Below are 21,252 nucleotides of genomic sequence, written 5' to 3'. Positions count from 1 at the left end.
ATAGTCAGTTCTCAGACAGCGATGCTAAATCTGATACCAGTGTTATCCCAGACTTGGAGAACATTTCAAACAGCAGATTTCAACCGGAATGTGACAATGAAATAATATATTTTCAAGAACCACTGAAGGAGACCCATGATACGCCTGTTGTTGTTACAACGGAAGAAGTTTATGATGTGGTGAAGTTTGTTGAGGTTGGTGATGCAGATTATGAACAAGTAGCAATGGACAAGATTCTCAACAGTACCTGCAAATGCAGTCAGGGGTGAAAAGGAAATGAAAAGAGGCCCCAAACAGGCTCTCAGTGTAGCTGGGGTAGAGTTGGGGTTAGCCCACATAATAACGCCAAGAACTTTGAAGATTTTCGGTGTACTCACATTTATATATTAAATGACACATCGAAGTTGATATACAGGGACTCATAGTATTGATAGTCTACATTTTGTTGTGTTGTCTGCACTTTTAAACTCCTAAGTAATTCCACTTTTATAAAACATGTATATTCTTACTGTAAAATAAACGCCTTTTTAAAAACAAAATATGTGTGTCGATGACGCTGTTCAACCTTTAAAACAAAAAGAACAATGCAGAGATTGCCCCATTCAGCAGGGTTTCAAGTCCCCATTTAGCAGGGTATCAAGTGGCCATGTGACAAGTAGCCATGTGGCTTTGTTGGTCCTCCAACTTATTTGCATTCTGGGAGCTGGCTGAATTAAGCCAAGTGTGGGTGAAAACTTTGAGGGTGATTATCTCAGAAACACAGTTTGCATCACCCTTGTCATTAACAATTCATAGCTTTTAAAAATATTTGCTTGATTTGCAAAAGTGACACCTTGTTTTCAAGCTCTGATTCTTTACTTTCAAATGATGTAAAACAAATGTAGTCAAAAGCCACCAAATGTACCTAAAGTCTGTGGTGGGTCATATTTTAATGCCAATTATGATATATTTTTGTATATCTGGCTATTTTTACTTTTATTGCATTTTTATTTGAATTTTTCAGACACATTTTTCTTCCAAGTTCTTTATTACGCTGATTACATTAATTTAACCCACCAATCCTCACCAAGAGAAATTCCTTGTATATGAAAATGTGCTTGCTGGAATTAACTCATTCTGATCCCAATCCTGACGCTGACACATTAGTGGTCAAAGTGCTGATATTCTCATTAGATCACAAATTAGACAACTTTCAAGTCAATTTGAGTATTGTGCAAGGCGGTAGCTATGAGCAGGGATGGGCACAGCCCACCCAAACATGCGTCTTGCCCAGCCAATCAAAAGTTAAGAAGGCGCTCCAAGTTTGTATCGGGTCTAGATGAGAGATAGCAGGAAGTGATGCTGCGTTCCACCAGGTCTATTATACCCCCCACAGACTGAAGCCCGAATGTTATGCCGCCACTGTAAATAATTTCCTGAATAAACAGGGCTCTTTGGCACCTGCCTGCCTCCGCCTGGATCCAGCTCTTGCTCGAGGTTAGAGCAGTCCGGGTCCTGGCCCCCTCTCCTGAACAAGGCCACTGATCCGTGGATTTAGTTTACCCCCAGGAGTGGGGGATAAAATCCACTTTTACAAAACGTTAGCCCTGCGCCTCACTTGCCAAAAGCCTTTCAGTCTTAAGTCGACATGTATGAGACAGCAAAGGTCACTCAGATGATGTGTCGTTAGGTGTGCGGGGCTTTCAGTAAGGGGTGTGTGTGTGTGTGTGTGTGTGTGTGTGTGTGTGTGTGTGTGTGTGTGTGTGTGTGTGTGTGTGTGTGTGTGTGTGTGTGTGTGTGTGTGTGTGTGTGGTGAAGTATCTTTAAAGTCAATGCTCTTAAGACTGCTCGCTACAAACTGCATGGTGTACACAGATCCTGATCCAGACTTTTTCCTGAGCTTCCCCAGTTGAGCAAGAGATAGAAATAATACATTGAGAAATTCTGCCATATTATATATATTAGGGCTGTGAATTAAACAAAATAATTTACTAGTTAATCACAATTGAGATGAATTGCTTAATCACGATTAATCACCCAAGCGAGAATAATCAACTTTTTTTTCCGCCCTGTAAACCTCAGCTCCCAGTTGCCGATATTTTAATATAGAATCACTAAATTAAGGTAGAATCAACACAAAGGAATTATTTAAATCAAATATTTTTAATGGCACGTTTTTTTTGTTTTTTTTTAAAGGAAACCGCTTTTTTGCTACCAGGACGAACAAATGGAGACAGAGAGAAAGAAAAACGATATATTGATAAATTCAACTATATTGTATGTGTTCGGGTTGTGATCACAAACAAAATATGAACTAATTCGTCCCAATCAAGATTAATCACGATGTGACCTGCCACACGCCATCCGAGTGGCATTTCCACGGCCCTCCGAAACAGAGACACAGACGATTGGGTTGAAAACACATAAGTTTTATTGTAGAGAGTGGGTAAGATTGAACAAGCCTGGAGCAGATTGAACAATGTCATGACAGAGGCTTTCCCCGTGTTTGGGGCCATGGGGGTTTTACCTGTTACTCGTTGATTGCTCTAACGAGCAACAGGCATTCAGCCATCCTGATCCCGGGGCCTAATTACCTCGACCCAAGGCATGTGCAGCTGCTTAAACCACACCGCCCCCACACCACAAACGATGAATCGCGCAATCCACATTAATCACGTTCTTCCCCCCTGAAGACCTAGGCTCGCAATCGTCGATATTTAGATATGGGATCAACAAACTATGATACAATAAACACAAAGGAAGTATAATTTCAATCAAATAATATTGTTTAGTCGCGTTTCATTTTTAAAGGAAACAGCCAAATTCAATTAATAATTTGTTTCTAGTTACATTTTAATGGAGATCATTTAAATATTGAAGGGGTACACACTATATATGTTTATTTATATTGATATATGGTGTGTGTGTGGGTGTGTGTGTGTGTGTGTGTGTGTGTGTGTGTGTGTGTGTGTGTGTGTGTGTGTGTGTGTGTCTGTCTGTGTCTGTCTGTGTGTGTGTGCGCGATAGTAGTAGTAATTTTCCAAAATGGATGTACATAGAAATTGATATATAACAATAAGGCATTAAATCAAAACAACGATTTTTGACTGAAATGGCATAGGCTGAAGCCTATGCCAAACAAAAGTTCCAAACATTTCATGCACAATAATAATCATATCGGTTTTATATTTGTTTACCACCTTATTTTTTTTATTTTTTTATTTGCAAATTGAACTACACAGTCTTTGACAGATGTACTGTACATTTATTTTTTATATTTGTCCTTACCCTTGTTTTATTAAACATACCTATTCCCCTCAGTTCATACTGGCCATCTCTAGTTTCAAACAACTTCTGAATACCGTTAGGAAGTAAATTATTTTGTGCTTTGTATATTATCTGTGCAGTTTAACATCAACTAGATCACACAATTTTAAAGCATGTAAGTTAGTAAGAAGTGCGTAGGTTGGTTTATAATAATCCGATCGATTCCCTATACCATCGTACCAATCAATACCTCCACACAGTAGGTCAAGGATGGACCTATGAAAGAACAATACAGGATATATAGTGAGTTCTGATTCAAGATATCTTTAGGTTTATATAATATCACAACGGTTTAATACATTTGTGATCTACTGCGTACTTCAGTGTCACATTTTGAAATTTGACATTTTTGTTTTGCACATAATATGAGCTTCAAAAGCAAGGTATCACTTGTGGGAATAAAGCAAATATTTTGAAAGCTATGACTTATTAAAGATTAAGGTTTTGAAAACGGAAGTTCTGAGAAATCACGCTTTAAAGTTTTAATCAACAGAAAACAACATTTTCCAGATTGCAAATGGCGGGGTCCTCCCAGCCATTTGCAATTTGGTTCTTGCAGGTTTGACATTCTACTTCACATCACTTGGAACATGGAAGGATGATCTTGATCTGCATGTTTGCTTCAAAGGGAACCCTAAGATCGCTGTTTGCACTGTTCGACAAGTTGGTGGTGACTTTTTTTTCCCTATGAAATGCTAGCCTACCACTGAACCTTGTGAAAACACACAAGTAAACTTCAACAAATTCTTCATTAATAACAGTTCCATCATTAATTAGCCACGATCAATAGTCTCAAATGTTTTTTTTATAGGTCTATAAACACCCCCACAGTATATTCCTTGTTGTCCATTGCAATAGAAATCTCTTCTACCAGTTCCATCACTTCCATTGTGGTGGACCTATTTGCTAAAGCAATACTGACTCTCATTCAATAAATTGTGTTTTTCTATGAAGTTGGAAACTCGGGAAAGCAGAGAGATTGGTCTATAGTTGGAGAATAGATGTCTGTCTCGATGATGTCGAGATGTCGACTTTTGCTGTTTTCATTTTACCGGGGAAAATACCTGTTTGGAATGATTGATTGCCGATATGTGTCAGTTTTTTCACTATCCATTCTATAATATTTCTTACTAACGACATATCAATTTCAGTCCAATCAGTGGAATTTTTATTCTTACATTTTTTAAAAAATGTGAAGCATTTCCTTTTCATTAACACCCCTAATAAAGAGGAGTTTTTACGAACAATATCTTCATCCACATCATTCTTGTTTTTCGGCTCCATAATCTCATTTGCCAAATTGTATCCACCATTTACATAATAATCATTAAGTTCATTAGCAATTTATTTTTTTTTATTTATAGGTGTCCATGTTCCGAGGAGTGTTACTCCTACACTGCTCCAATAATTTGTGATAGTACTCCTTCTTATTAGATTTCATAATGCTTATTGATTATTTTTTTATATATCTTATATCTGTTTTCTGTTTCTTGTGTTCTATGTCTGTCACATTTAATGTATGAGTAGTCCACCTCCTATTTTGCTTTCAATTTAATTTACGAGTATGTTTTCTCTCAATGGAGCAGTGTCTGTTGTTATTCTACTCGGTTTAATAATCACAGGATATAGGCTTTTGCGGTACATTGTATTTATAAATTCTGTTGTCCCTTTGTTTCCATGTGGGTTTAAAACAATCTATATTAAAATCACTGTTAACTATTCAGTTCTAAACTTTGTTCGTGGACGGATTAATCGTTACAGAGGAGATTGGAGACCAATACTTAATAAAGTATTTCATTTTGTACAAGAGTAGCAGTTACAAAGCAACAACACAATATGATGTTACAGAGGAAATGCTCAGTTCTCTCTAGAGAGCTGAGCCTATTTATTCACTCTCCTCCCAGGATGGAGATTCTGTTGCTTCATCGGCTGTTGGAGCACCTCTGGTTGGAACGTGATGATTAAACAGTTCTTTGTGATCCATATGTTCTTTTGTATTTCCATGTTGTTCTTGTTTCTTCCCACGTAGTCACATTCACATGTTGTTCTTTTTTCTTTGCACGTAGTCACATGCGTGGTTATGCATGTTCTTATTAGGACACGTCAACTGAGACTTCATAAGTTCAGTTGAGGACACACAGAAATACAAAATTCTTATAACAATCACCACATACAAATTGCACGTTTTTGTCGTTCAATGTCAGACATACCAGCCGTACCAACTCATTTATCCTTAGATGTATCAAGGCGAGTTCCTGGTGTTCTATATACACGGCTAATGATTGTATTTTTTTAATTCTCAACATCAATTTCTATTGTTAAACATTCATGACTACGACCATGTTGCATCTTACAGTTGTATCAACATACAGGGTGACCTTTTCTTTTAATTGATCCTAAACAACTTCCCTCTAGTTTAAAATCATAAACTTTCTCATCAAGCCAAGTCTCCGGTGATTACCGTACATTCAACTTATTGAATTGGCACAAATGAGCCTTGATTTTAGGTAAGTTTCTAGTCAGGCTTCTACTGTTGAAGTCTTTTATTGATAAAGCACCTTCCATTTTCACATTACTGTCGAATTGTTCGTCTGTGTAGCACTCACAATTATTGTTGATGTTATTTTAAAAGTGGTTCTCCGTGTCAATATAATTTTCAATGTTCAAGTTCAAATTTCCATACTTCCATACGTAATCCCCGCACAATCCTTGCCAACGTCTACAAACACCTCCTCATCATGGTCTCTGAACGGGAACGAATAGTCCTCATCCAGATCTGATATTTATTTTTAGCTTCGACCAAGCAGCTCCACAGCTTGCTCTATCGATCAGTCAGCAGGCCGGCCAAACGGAAATGTTCCATATTGCATTTCCGCATGGAGATTTTCCATGGTATCAGCACAAGCAGGCACAAGGTAATAGTCCCTTATCTGTATTGGTCTTTGAGTTCTCTTGTCATAACTACTTGGGCTTCTTGGGGTGCTCCATTTAGCCGTATCAATCACTTTGCAGTTCATTGTCCATGTTGCTTGTATCTTGTTTTGTTTCCTTAGGATGCACATGCATGTCTGGCAATGTCAGCGCTCTTTTTTGTAAGACGCTCATTCAAATACACCACTGTCCCCTTCAACTTACTTGCCTGCCTCAGTCTTGTGCTTTCGATTCATTTCCATTCCAACGTTTGTAGTTCCTCTGTCAGGGCGTCCTCCATGTCTAAGTTTGGTGTGTGGTATCCAGTCTGCTTATGATTAAATCCTCCATTCTCGAGTGTTATTCCAGGTCATCAAACATGAAGCTCAGAGATTTTCTGATATCCTCCAACTCTTCCTCGACTGCATTACTGGCTTTTTTTGGTGGCATTTTTGTTTTGTTTTCATCTTTGTTTCGTTCAGCTTCTTTTTCCCCTTGTTTCGTCGCGTTTCTGTTCAAGTAGCTGCACTCCACAGGGCACCGCCGTCTTTGGTTGCCAACCTGGCAACCCGTTTCATTTAGCAGATTGTGTCTTAGAACAAGACGTCTTGATTGCCTTGAGGATCGTGCTCTATAACATTCCAGTCTCAAACACAACAACGTGTTGTGCTAGTTAATCACAACAGGAATAAGGTTTTGCCTCAATCACAATCAGCATAAAGTATTTCATGAATGTACCGCCACTTACAAAAGAACCTTCCGTTCTGTATGCAATATGCAATGAACTTAATAATTAACAGTAAATATAAACCTGGCAATAATAAAATTAACAATAAACAAGTTAAAATGTCAATATACAATAAACCTAATGACAAACAATAAACAATGAAATAACCTAAAAATGAACAATAAAAATAACTCTCGAAAATTAACAATAAAGTAGAACAAATTGGCAATAAACAATGAACCAAAAACAACACTAACTATATATTATATTTATATATATATATATATGTGTGTGTGTGTGTGTTTTATTGCTCTTTTTATATCTATTGTTAATATATGTATAATACATTATACAATAAATATATTTCATATAAATATTAAAAAGTTGTGCTTTTTTCTGGGGTTTTGCGCATCAAACATGGCAACCCAGGGCAATCGGCCGCCATCTGCCTTCCCTCCCCGGCCTCCCATCACAGCCGGGGAAAAAGGTGACAAATGGCCGAGAGGGGTGAAACCGGGCGGGGCATTCTGGGAACTCAACCCCAAAACGTGTCTTCTCATTCTCTCTATTCTTGCACCCGTTTCTTTAGCCTCTGTCATTTCTCTTTCTTGTCGTTTGCCTTTCCCGCAGAATGACCATCAACGCAGAGTGCCAGCTGCAGCTCCATAATTTCCCGATGGACGAGCACTCCTGTCCCCTGGTCTTCTCCAGCTGTAATTATTGGCAATATATCACAATTGTACATGCGCACACACACACACACACACACACACACACACACACACACACACACACACACACACACACACACACACACACACACACACACTCACGCAAAACCTATTTTCCTAACCTGCTCCTCAGCCCCTGAACGTTATTTCAGAAATGATGGATTCTGTGAGACACCAAAGGAGTTTGAGCCTCTGGTCGCTAGTTGACATGATTTCACAACAGTTATGTAAATTGCTTTTGTCTTTGTCCGCCTTTCTTTTGTGCAGCTAGTTGTCTATCCAGTAAAGGAGGTTTAAACAAGAACAGGAAGAACGGAGGTCATCAGATATACACAAATAAAAACATTTCAACATTGATTTTGAATCATTTGATCCGATCATTAATGGGTGATCATCAAAATATGGGGAATTGTAATTGATCAGTTTTTTTCTAAGTGCACTATTTATAGTCAAAGAATGTAGGTGTTTGCTGTACACATTTCGGAAAAGTCACAGCACGATGAAAAGAGCTCATGTATACATTTAAATTACCAAAGAGAATTGCTGTACAATTTGAACATTCACGCCCAAAAGCATGTGCTGGCCTGTGAAATGATAACCAGCCAATTGATCTGAACGAAATGCATGAGTCAAACGTCTCCTCAACATTACACATCTGGTGCAGGTCCTTTCACTACACAACCTCTTAAAAAGAAAGAAAATCAGAAGGGCTTCCCTGCGACATATTTATATTATAAATATATTTTGCGTCCGCAATCCGTCCACAGAGTTTCATTCATATGCAATGCCTGGACGATCCGGTGCTTCCGAACGCAAAAAGTCCCATCCAAAAGACGAGGGTAAGGGCAGCAGTTGTCAGTTTATTTACAATGAATTCAGCCAGTCTCTACATATTGCTCTCTCTTTCTCCGGCTCCCAGTAGGTCACTCCTGCAAAACCACGCCATGTCGTCACGGCTCCCGTGCCGTTTTAGGACCTTGGCATATAATTATGAGGTGGGGTAAAAAAGTGCATTCAAAGAAGGATAATTAAATTCAGAGTCCAGCCGTTCGGCCAGACTGGTCGGTTGCGGAGTGTGGGAGGAGGGAGGATGAGGTAGAGACAAAAAAGAGAGAGAGAGAGAAGAGGAGGCGGATCAGACATGGCTTGTGGGCTCCAGTCAGTCAGTCGCCGATATCCGATAATGAAGCCGTCTGCCCCGTCGCCCCCGCAAATGGCGCTTCTCCTCTTGTTCATCTTTTATTCCCGTCCTCAGCAGACGCTCCTTGTCGACACCGCCGGAACCCTGTGGTTCCATTAGGCCCAAGCGTGAATGTTTTCGCTCAGTTCAATTTGGAAAAGTTTGGATCGTTCGGTGTTTGGAGAGCGTGCACCGCAGTCGCTCTGGCGAATATTTTATTTCCAACAATTCTTTCGGAGCCGCGAGTCCCTTTAAAAAATTTACACGACAGGAGGCCGTGTGTGTGTGTGTGTGTGTGTGTGTGTGTGTGTGTGTGTGTGTGTGTGTGTGTGTGTGTGTGTGTGTGTGTGTGTGTGTGTGTGTGTGTGTGTGTGTGTGTGTGTGTGCGCAGGTTTAGTTTTTTTTTTAATCATCCAATTTGTATACGATTTGGGAGAAAACTCATTCAGTCCAAGCAGCCGTTGTATCTTGTTCCGTTGTTTAAGAAAAGCTGCATTGGCCAAGAGAGAGAGATTATACGTACTTACCTGCCGCCGCTCACACTACCGTTACCATTGTTCCGATAAACGCGGCGAAGAATTACAGTGGCCCCGAGAGCTCAACACACTGTAAAATGTCTTCCCCAGTTTGACAATTTTACACGTGCACAGCATTTAGCAAACGCGCTGCAAATCCAGACGTGTCGAACGAACTGCATCCCAAAACCCTTTGCAAATTCAAATATCACAAGGGCATTAATGGAAAACACAAAACAAAAAGCCATACTGTATGCACCGATTCATCTGCAATAAAATACAATATAAATAAATGCAATTAATAAATAGAAAAAAATATTGCAGATAGATCGATGCGTCCGGTGTTGCCTCTTCCGTAATGTGGCTTTTGTGCTGCTGTTTTCTGTTAAATGGGTTGTGTTTTCTGTTAATGTGGTTGTGTTTCCCGTTAATGGGGTTGTCTTTTCAGTTAATGCGGTTGTTTTTACCGTTAATGTGGTTGTGTTTTTTGAATTTGCAAAGGGTATTGTTTTGCAGTTTTTTCAACACATCTGGATTTGTAGCACCTTTTCTAAATGCTGCTATGTCCTCTCATATTGGTGAAGATGTAGTCCTAATTTGCTTGTGTTTTGTCTGTTTTCTTAAGTTGATGTTATGATGTGGCTTTTGCTTTTGGGTTTTGTCTGTTTGCATGTGTTTTTTTAAGTTGCAGTGCGTTGAGCTCTCAGGGCCACCGTAAAAAATGACATTGTAATCCAGTGACCATTTACCAGGGCTCTAGACAAACTTTTTACATTGGTGGCACTGGTGCACTTAACTTTTTCATTTAGGTGCACCAGAACATAATTTAGGTGCCCCTAAAAATTTTCACCGCCCCTTTTGGTGCCACAATAATACCTTTTATTTTATTTTTACATTTTTTTAACCTGTGCTGTCATCATGCTGTGCATACAACACAGAGTATTTGTGCCATTGCATCTAGGACTTGCACGTCTGCAAGTGGAGTTCAACTTCTCAACCCGCAATGCAACTCTTTATTCATTCTTTAATCATCAACAACTGCTGCACTAACTCTGTCCTGTGGACGACCTGTAGGATGACAAGAGCACAGCTTTTTGTTTGACACACCCACCACCAACCCCGCTCTTTGGAGAACTATTGTACCATTATACCATGATAATATACCATACAATTAATCACTACTCTAAGAGGGGGAGAATCACCACATGTGAGACAAATAAACATAGAACCAAACAACATGTATATGGAAAAACATAAACATAGAAACAACAACATGTACACGACAAAACAAACATCAGACGACAACATGCACATAATTTAGGTGCCCCCAAAAATCTTCACCGCCACTTTTGGCACCGCAATAATACATTTTAAGCGTTATCTTTATTTGTCAGTTCCTATACAAATTGGTAATTTCTTAACATATCTTGTAAATGGCTGTAAACCGCAATAAAGGTGCAGATAAATGTTTTTCTTTGTTTAAATCACAGCACACTCAACAAGAAATCGCGATAATCTCAATTGTTTGAAAAAAATGCTGACAAAGTGGTGATTTCAAGTGCTTGACAAACTCAAATGAATGAATCAAACTGAAAAAACACGAAACACCGCCACCGAGAAACCACCCCTGTGAAAGCCCAAAACTAGAGTTTATCTTTTTGAAGCCAATAAGGACACGTTGCACGGATACGATGTAGCGTGTCTTCTTTCCCGCCAGACATCGTGACACTTCCTCCGTTTCGTCGCTAAACACATTGCACCTATTGCATTCATGGCACGCCCGCACGCACGCGATCGCACAAGCGCGCACACCACTAGGCCGATGATTCCAAGTATTGATTTTGGAATCTTGATGCAGCGCAAGCGGGCAGACTTTATTTACAGCTGTATGAATGGAGCCAACACCTGAGCACTTTATTTTCCAAATTTTTCTCCCCGAGACCGTGGAATTCTGCGGCCTGAAGCGGTTGGGAAGGGGGGGGTTGGATGGGTAATTATTGCTTTCTGGTAGTTAAGAAGTAAAGAAGAAAAGGGAAAGGGGGGGTGGGGGGGATGGATTGCTGCCAGTATGTTTTGGCCATCGAATCATCATCACGCTTCCTCGAAAAACAATTCTCGAGTATTGTGCGGTTGGTGATTACTCCATTTGTTATGGATAGCCATCCTCCAAATGAGGCAATTTACATAATTAGCCTACTCTTCGTTGAAGGGCCAAACTGCGCTGTGGGTTTGGCTCATTATTTCTGTCAATCCCCATTGTCACTCAATGGGGTTTGAAATGCCTCGACTTGTGCTACGTCAGCCTAGATCTTGTTTAGCACAAATACCATTACCTCCCAATGCTTTTCGTGATGAAATATAACCAGCATATAAATCGACCCAAATAAATTGACCTAGATTCTGTACTGAACAGGTAACTGCTGTTGCCCTCCCTATTTATGAGCAAAAGCATGCAATATCATTAAGACGATTTCAAGGAAAGGAAATTGCACGTCTCATGTCTAGTGAGGAGGTACGATACAGCACAAAGCTGTCCAAAAACGCCTAGCTGTCTAGCCTGTGCTGGTCTTGTTAGAGCCACACATTGATTTGTTAGATGTTAGACTCTCTGCCATAACGTGGAGTTCTCCCTGTGTTCCCTCAGTGTTCCCTCACCCTTGTTCGCTTTATTGCATTCCAACGCCTAGATCTGACTGAGTGCCTGGTTACCTCTGTCTCTCTGTGAGCATAATATCCCAAAAAGCTAAGCATGGATTTGGTGGGACAGTTGGTTTTGGGCCAATGTAGGAAGAACTGAATGACTTTAGTGTGGGATTAACCCTGACCACATATTGTATGGTTGAGAGAACATACTGAAGGACCTACATTTGTGTTGAGGGAACAAAGAGTTAGGGGAATATAGGGTTGAGACAACATAGGTTGACAGAATATAGGGTTGAAGGAATATACGGTTGTGGGAATATAGGTATTACAGCTTCACCCTGCAACATGCCATCCAAGTGGCGTTTTAAGGGCCCTCCAGCACAGAGACACAGGAGGAGACACAGTTTATTGTAGAGAGGAGGCTAGGTGGAATTAGCCAGGAGCAGATCGAAAATGTCATGACAGAGCTCCTATCCTGAGTGTGTGAGGATAGGGGTTTTAACCTGTTGCTCGTTAGCCCAACTATCAAGCAATAGGTATGCAGCCACCCTGACCCAATCACCTAGATCCAGGTCAGGTGTAGCTGCTCAAACCATCCCATCCCACACCACAATAGGGTTGAGAGAATAAAGGGTTGATGAAATATAGGGCCAGCTTTTTTTTTTAACACGGTGACTAAACCAGCCAGACTAAACCGGTCAACTAATAGCAGAAGTGGAAAATCTGGGTTCAGAAAGTAATTTCAATTTTCAGTCAAAAATTTGCTTTTCCCAATTAGCATCAACCCATAGGTGAAATCAGCTGGATCAGTGCATGGCCTGAACAGAAACATAGCAGGACCTTTACCTTCTGAACCTGGAATTATCCACCTCTGCCTAAAAAAATATGAATTAAACATACTATAGGAAACAATTAGATAACAATTATTGTTCATTATTGGATCAAGTCAGGCTGACTTGTAAAGGAGGAATCAAACTAAAGTGTGAGCCTCACCTCGAGAGTCCCAGCAGAACGTTGACGAGAGGCGACCATGAATCACAGAGATAAAGGGACGGGGTGGTAGCATATGCAAAACAAAATCGAGGTGGGGTTAAAGATACGACCTACGCTGTCTCTCCACCCGCTTTCCAGACGGATACCCTCGGGACGAGATAATCTACAAGTGGAAGCGGAACTCGGTGGAGACGTCAGACCAAAAGTACTGGAGGCTCTACCAGTTCGACTTCATGGGGCTGCGGAACACCACCGACACGCTGTCCACCACCGCAGGTAACCATGGCAACAACAACGATAATAAAAAATAAAAGGTAATAAAAGAAAAGCATGAAAAATCAATGACAATCGAGAAGATTGACAGAGGGGACAATTTAAAGACTATGGTAGGGGCTAAAGTGGCTGTATGGCTGCTATGAGTGCTGGATATAAATGCTTTGCGCTCAATGTACCAAGATGTTGAGATTGTTTTTTTTTTATGTTTTATTATGTACCATGCTTTGTTCCTCAAGTTTCATAAGAGAGAAAAACATGTTATGCAAGCGCCTCCTGGCCCAGGGAACGCGGCAACCCAGCAGGTTGTCGAGTGCCCCGGCATGTGTACAGGTCAATACCAGGTTAACACAGCGCACAGTCTTGTATAAATGTATTCATACCACTGCTAACTCTTAGCTCCGGGAAAAGCAGTCCCTTTAGGTTCGGAAGCAAATGTTTTTTTCCACTGACATTAATCACAGAGATTAAAGATTAAAGAGGAAGTTTAATTATTCAGCCGTCTTTTTTTTGTCCGTCTCAGAACCTAACGGGCGATAAGGCAGTTTGTGGCGTTTCGTCGCTGATTTGATTCCCGCTTGTCGTGGCGTGGCGTGGCATGGCGTGCCGTGGCTGTGACGCGGCCAGAAAACATTTAGTTGTTCAAACAGGTGTCTGACAGTAATTATACCCACCATCGGCAGGGGGAAGGGGAGACAAGTCCCTTAATACATTTTTAATGTCTCTGAGTCGAGTCCCCTTGAAGATGAATGCACATTTTAATGGCCCGATGGGCGCATCTTTCTGAGCGGGGAGACGGAGGAAGTGTGCGAGGTGGTGCTTATTAACCCCTGTTAACCTTGTTTACCCGTTGTATATGCCACCCTCCTTCCTCCTTCCTGTTTGGAGTCATACGCTCTTCACCACAGTTACGGATCTGTAGCATGTGAAGCTGATTCAGCTTTGGGCAAAACGGTGAGCCTCTGCTCCTTGATAGTCAGAGGACAGAAGAGCAATACATATATGGTCATATCATGAGCATAGATAGACGGACAGACGGATAGACGGATAGACGGATAGATAGATAGATGGACGGACAAACAGGTCATTCAAAGGAAGGAGTTATTGTGAGTTGCTTTTTGATGATTAATATAGATTGGCTTTGCGGGTGGGGAATTTGAACTCCACTTTAACAGATTAACTCTGTCCTGGATGGAATGGCATACAAATACTATGTGTTGCCAAGCCTGCTGACAGCACAGGTGAAAAATAAAATAAAATGATAGAAATTGTGGTGTCGCAGCAGCTCACATGGAAACAATAGGCAATAATGTAATTGAATTAAAAATAAATATGGGAATATCCAATAAAAGACCAACCTACTTACCTATCTATCTACTCACCTACCTACTTACCTATCTACTTACTTACCTACCGACCTACCTACCTACTTACTTACCTATCTACCTACTTACCTATCTACTTATATAACTACCTACTTACCTATGTACTTACTTACCTACCTACTTACCTGCCTACCTACTTACTTACCTATCTACTTACCTACCTAAATACTTACTAACCTATCTACTTACTTACCTAAATACTTACCTACCTATCAATTTACCTATCTACTTACCTACCTACTAACCTACCCTCTTTTATCTATCTACTTTCCTAACTATCTACTTACCTACCTACTTACCTACCTACTTTTATCTATCTACTTTCCTAACTATCTACTTACCTACCTACCTATCTACTTACCTGCCTACTTATCTATCTACTTACCTATCTACGTAATTACCTACTTGTCTATCTAGTTACGTTCTTGTCTATCTACTTACCTGCTGACCTACCTATCTGCTTACCTACCTACCTACTTAGCTAACTACTTATCTACCTACCTGCTTAATTATCTACCTACTTACCTAGCTACCTACCTACCTACTTAACAACCAACCTACTTAACTAGCTACATACTTACCTACCTACGTACTCACCTACCTATCTACTTACCTACTGAACTATATACCTACCTACCTATCTACCTGCTTACCTACCTACCTACTTGTCCATCTACTTGCCTACCTACTTAGCTAACTACCTACAAACTGTATCTACTTACCTACCTACCTACATGTTTATGAACCTTCCTACCCATCCATCCATCCTGTGTTATTTGTTGGTTGTGGCTGACAACTAACAAATAACCAAGATAGATGGATGGATATCTGCTTTCCTGGTGGTGCAAAACAGAGGGCACAGAGTTGCCCTCCCATCTTCCGACACGTCGGTGACCTTATATACCATTATCTTGTCCCCCCGGCCCCCACCCATCCACGACAAAACACAACCTGACTAATTTTCTGCTGGGCAAGAAAAACATGTTAATTAATAAATAAACAGCAGTGAAAACCTACATATGTGCCTCACACTGTTTGAGAAAATGAGAATCTTTCCTAGCTCTTTTCTTTATTCAATTATTTATTTTTTTATCTGGTTTGACTTGCACGGGCTCAGTCCGTGCACAAATGCTGATTATGGGACTAAAAATACCTATCGCTAATTTAAATTTTGATAAACTTGGAAAAAGGGGCAGTGTTTGTCTTTCTGTTTCATTTTCGTTCTCTCCAACCCCCTCTCTCTCTCGCTCTCTTTCTCTCTACGAGGCTGTTTTTAATGAGGACGATTGTCGGATGGATCATCCCGTTCGGGACCGCCGGCTCACGGCTGCGGCTCCCGAATCCTCCGCTGCGAGCTTCCGCTTCAAAGAGCCCCCCCCCCCCCCTGAAACCCCCTGTGCTCCACCATCTTTGTTCCACCACTCCAACAACCCCCCCCCCCCCCCCCCCCGCCCCCCCCAAAAAATCTGATAATGTCGAGGGTATCTTTAATTCTAGGAATGTTGAGGTTTTGCACCTTCTTTTTGGTGCTTTGAACAGCCCGTTGGGGATTCTTTCAAACACTTATTTTTCTCAAGGATTCATCATGAAATCGCTGATGTTCTCCTACACTGAATCATGGAAAAAACTGAAGGGACTGCTCTGGATTTATATTATTTTCTTTACATTTTTTTTCAATGGTGTTTTCTGCTGTGATAGCATTTTGACGCGGGACATCGGGACGCGGTCCCTTCTAATTTTTTATTATTATTTTTTTTTTGAATAGCCGATATTTGCAACCAAAAGTTCAAGTCTGATCATGTCTGGTCGTTCAAGCTAGCCCCGGCCACTCTACCGTGAAATAAAACCTTGTTTCACCTCAGGACTTTAGTTTTAGCAGCTGCTATGTTCACCTTCGCTCTCCATTATTATTATTATTATTATTATTATTATTATTATTTATTATAAAAAAAAAATTTAATGAATGAATGAATTAATTAATTATTTAAAAAAAAATTCGGCCTGTGCTGTCAGCATGCTTGGCATACAACACAGAGTATTTGTATGCCGCATTTTGGACGAAATTAATCTGCAAGTGGAGTTCAAGTTCTCAACCTGTAATGCAACTCTTTGTTCTTTCTTTAATGATCAAGAACTGGTGCAATAACTCTGTCCTGTGGACGATCTGTAGGATGACAAGAGCACAGCTTTTTATTATACAAAGCTGCCACCAATCCCCCTCTTTGATTAACTATTTTTCCATGTTTTGGTCTTTAAACAACTACTCACTACATCAAGAGGTGGAGAATCACCAGGGGTGAGACAAATAAGGAGAGAACCAAACACCATGTTCATGGAAAAACGTAAACATAGAAATATCAGACGACAACATGGATCAACAAAACTGAGTTAATTAAGTCAGAGAATTGGAACAGAAATTCAGCATGTGGCCTCTTCCTGTGATAGCTATGGAAGTATGGATTCAGGAGGGTGTTCAGAGGTGTGTTCAAAGCAGGTGCTGGCGGTGCTGTGTGTGTGTGTGTGTGTGTGTGTGTGTGTGTGTGTGTGTGTGTGTGTGTGTGTGTGTGTGTGTGTGTGTGTGTGTGTGTGTGTGTGTGTGTGTGTGTGTGTGTGTGTGTGTGTGTGTGTGTGTGTGTGTGTCCACTGGTGAGTGACTTTGAGGTCAGAATTATATCCTAGTTCCTCCAAGCAGTGGAAAAGGCCCTGCAGCCACCCCTGAGTACCACAGCCGTACAGACACTCCACGACCACAGGGAAGCCCCAAGCACCCTGCCCTGTAGCCACAGAAAACCCACAGCCCCCAGGGAAGCCAGGAGCCCGTGGAGCAACACCCACGCATGGCCCAAGAAGCATAAACCAGTCTCAGAGAGCACGAGGAGACCCTGCACCCCTGAAGAGCACACCCACCCCTACGTGCAGGCATAAGACACACCTGCAGGCGCAGAACCCGGGCCATGGATGCCAGGAACAGACCACAGGCCCAGAGCCAGGTCCCACACCGACAGACCGACACCCCGCCAGACCCCGCCACTTCATTATTGATGCTAGCTAGAAGCCTGAAGTCTGCTTTGATTATCACCATGGTGTTTCTAACATGTTAAATTGGCAATCCACGAGACTGTCTTTGTTGGTTGGATTGCTCTACATGTCCTGAATTTCATAAAAAATTCTCAATTCCATTCCCCGCCAAAATTGGGTTTACCCTCATCTCAACTCTTAAGACGGTCATTTTCACAGTTCTTTCTCAATTCTCCTTCTTCTGATCGATTTGGTTGAGATTTGGTGGCAGACCCCGCCACCAACAATGGAAACAGAGTGTAGAGGAGAACAGGCATAACATAATACATTGAATGGTTGTTTCTTTAAAAGTGGCTGCAAAAAAAAAAAATCAAATATGATATTTTTTTGCAAATTGTTTCTTTGTATAATGTCTAGTGAATTTATCTAGTTTCTTAAAGACAGTAAGTGGAGTGAAAACTTAATAAATGACTCATTTGCATTATTTTTATGTTTTTCTTATTTTGTTAACATTTTAAGGACATAATCATTCACCTACAGCTTTGCTTGAACAAGGTATAAAACAACATTTTTCAAATGTATTACCCTTAATAAGTCTTCGTCTATGGTGGAACGTTAGGAGTGGCTGGCGCTTATCAACCCCCCCCCCCCAAATCCCAGATTAAAAGGTTCAGAAATTCCTTCCCCGCTGTCTTAAACACCGGCAAGACTATAAAACGCTCCATTCATTAATGAGATTATTAATGAGATTTTCTACTTTGTGGCTTTCGACGTATCAATTAAAGAGCAGAGGAGAGGAGGGGTGGGGGGGGGGGGGTGCGCTTACATGGTGTCTCCATGGCGACAGCATCCGAGCAGAGTTTCCCCTGTGCGTGCATTAATGATGGATTTCTTCACAGAAAATAAAGAACGGAACCGTCGCCGCCTCGTACGGTCCCGGTATGTGCACACACGCAGACGAGTGGTGCGGCTAAATAAGTGATGAACAAACGCACCTATTAAAAAAAGAAAGACACGCTCGTATTAAAGTGCATATTAAATTACATCAAAATACACAGATCTTACATAGGTAGAAACATGTATGGTTGCATGAGTTACTCAATACAGTAATTTTACAAATATGTGATATGCAATATGAAGTTTGTTATATGCAATATATGCACATAATCTGTCACATTAAACTATAATTATAACTATACTTTCATGCTATATAAGTACAGGTATAAATAGTCACAGGAAGTAGTATTCTTGAAAAAGTCCTCCTCTCAGTATTATACTCAAAAGGAGTATCAATCATTTTTGTATGAAATGATACTACGTAAGTATATGAAATAAATAGCCATGTAACTAAGTGTCATTGCATTTCCAACTGAGCTCCACCGAGTTCTGACACTGTGCTAAGCATTTGATTATTAAAGTGGTAATCCATCAGATCGTCTGTGCTGGGTGGATTACACTAAAACTCCCGCAGTTCCGTTCAGAACTGCCATGTTTTTGTTTTCTTTCTTCTTAACAAGTGATCGGGGAATAATCTTCTCATCCCAGAATGCTGTTCTTCTTTTGTGAATGATATTTTACTTGGTGGTGGATCCACCACATCAAAGGGAGCCCATACATAACACAAATACATTGAACGGCTGTTTCTTATATAGTGCCAGCAATCAAATTTGAGATTTTTTTAAACAAAATAATAAAATTTTGATATACAACTTTAAAAAGCCGAATCCCCACTCATTGTTTTTCAGTATAAAAGAGCTAGCAACGCAAAAGCAATCTATCGCAAATTTTGCATTCAACTTTCGCCAAGGATTCAAGTTAGCGTCTTGAGCCCAGCATCTTCGGCCGTCATATTATAATATATCTTAGTTTCATTAGTAATAACAATCTGATTTCTAAGCCATCACTAATGAAAATATCATCATATGTGACCCACTGCAGCAAAACCCGCATTGTCGCGCATTTCTAAAATCGGCAGGAGCAGCCAAATAAGTTGAATAAACCTTTCTAGAAGGAAAATTAGATTTTTCCAGATTTGTGTTCCTTTGCGGGTTTTTTATCTCTCAACATATTTTCAAAATCGAGTTTGATTTATAAATAGTAGAAAGATGTTAAACCATGGCGTTAAATATTCCTGTTAGATTACATGGGGAAACACAGTTAACTTACCGAGACGCTGAACAGTGCTGAACAATACCGATTGATGGTTTCCTTTAAAATGACCGTCCAGGTGAAGATCATTCCTCCATATTCCATGTGATGAGAAGTCACAATGTGAAACTGTTTTGATAGAGTTCAACCATTAAATCTTACGTGCTTAATACACACACTTAGACTCCTAGTTGTGTAGGTGGCGTAATACGCAAATAAGAAAAGCTGACGTCCCTTCCGTTAACAAGACGTGGAGCCTTCGGAAAACTTTGAGGGTGATTTTCTCAGAAATACAGTTTGCTGCACCCTCGTCATTTACAGGCCATAGCTTTAAAAATATTTGCTTAAAAAAAAAGGTGAAACAGCACCAAAAGTACCTAAAATATGTGGTGGGTCACAAATATTACTACATGACAGCCGGAGACGCTATCATATAGGTTTAAACACTACAATCCATAGTTTTGAAATAGATCTCACTTTCCCTCCTTCCTGCTTCTTTTTTCTCTCGCTTTTTCTCACGCACGTCGTTGGTGACCTTTTCGGGACCCCTTTCAACCTAAAAGAGACGCCTGGCGATCAAGTGTTCCCCCTTTTTTAACTTGCCCTTTTCTTTCTCTCTCTATCTGACTCTTCACCTCTTTCTTTCTTTTTTCTCTCCCTCTCCCCCAGGCGACTACATCGTGATGGCGGTGTACTTCGATCTGAGCCGCAGGATGGGCTACTTCACCATTCAGACCTACATCCCCTGCATCCTGACCGTGGTGCTGTCCTGGGTCTCCTTCTGGATCAAAAGCGACGCCACGCCCGCACGCACCGCCCTAGGTGCCCCAGTTCGCTTGTTCGTTTAGTTGTTCGTTTGGTTATTTATTTTTGTTGGTTTGTTGGATTTTTTTGTTTTGTTTGTTTGGTTGCTGCTTTGATTGTTTGTTAGTTTGTTCGGTTGTTCGTTTGGTTGCCAGCTCCACTGGCCATGTCAGCCGTGCTGCATTTCTCTACTTTTGTACGAGAGATCTATTTTTTGCTCAACTACGCAAGCCTTTTTCAGAGGAACAGGAAATAAAACTACGTAGAAATGTTTTTGTAAAAAGTGCAATAAATTTTAATGTATTTTATATGAGTCTACATTGTACCAGAGACCTGGAGCTGCTGTCCGATTTGCTTATTGATGAAGACCCGTTATAAATACAATCAACAAGCATACATGTAATACATAGAAGTAATGCAATACAGTACAAACACATCCCACTGACCAATTTGCTGTAGCTCACATTTCAATTATACTAAAAAGTTATTTATGACAGACTAATATAAAATAATATATATATACCTCTTACCTGGATAACTGCAAGACCTTGTTTAACTTAAAGTGTAAAGGCGTAACTACCAACGATGCAACCATTGCAGCTGCACCCAGGCCCAGTGG

At 40.6% G+C, this 21,252-nt stretch overlaps 1 protein-coding gene across 1 annotated transcript in view; it reads left to right on the top strand.

The window, feature by feature from the left end:
- The window catches only part of LOC307247988 (gamma-aminobutyric acid receptor subunit gamma-3-like), a gene marked incomplete at its 3' end in the record, with an annotated part of 124,861 nt that overhangs the window by 85,207 nt on the left and 18,402 nt on the right, over positions 1 to 21,252 (top strand). The window contains exons 5-7 of the mRNA XM_080024169.1: positions 7,574 to 7,656; positions 13,144 to 13,281; positions 20,499 to 20,651. Of these exons, the coding sequence (XP_079880295.1) occupies positions 7,574 to 7,656; positions 13,144 to 13,281; positions 20,499 to 20,651 (374 nt within the window). The remainder of the gene's footprint in view (positions 1 to 7,573; positions 7,657 to 13,143; positions 13,282 to 20,498; positions 20,652 to 21,252) is intronic.

This window comes from Zeus faber (assembly GCF_960531495.2).
Source record: "Zeus faber genome assembly, chromosome: 2".
Lineage (NCBI taxonomy): Eukaryota > Metazoa > Chordata > Actinopteri > Zeiformes > Zeidae > Zeus > Zeus faber.
Note: the sequence above shows the minus strand (reverse complement) of the source record. Positions and strands in the feature narration are given on the sequence as shown.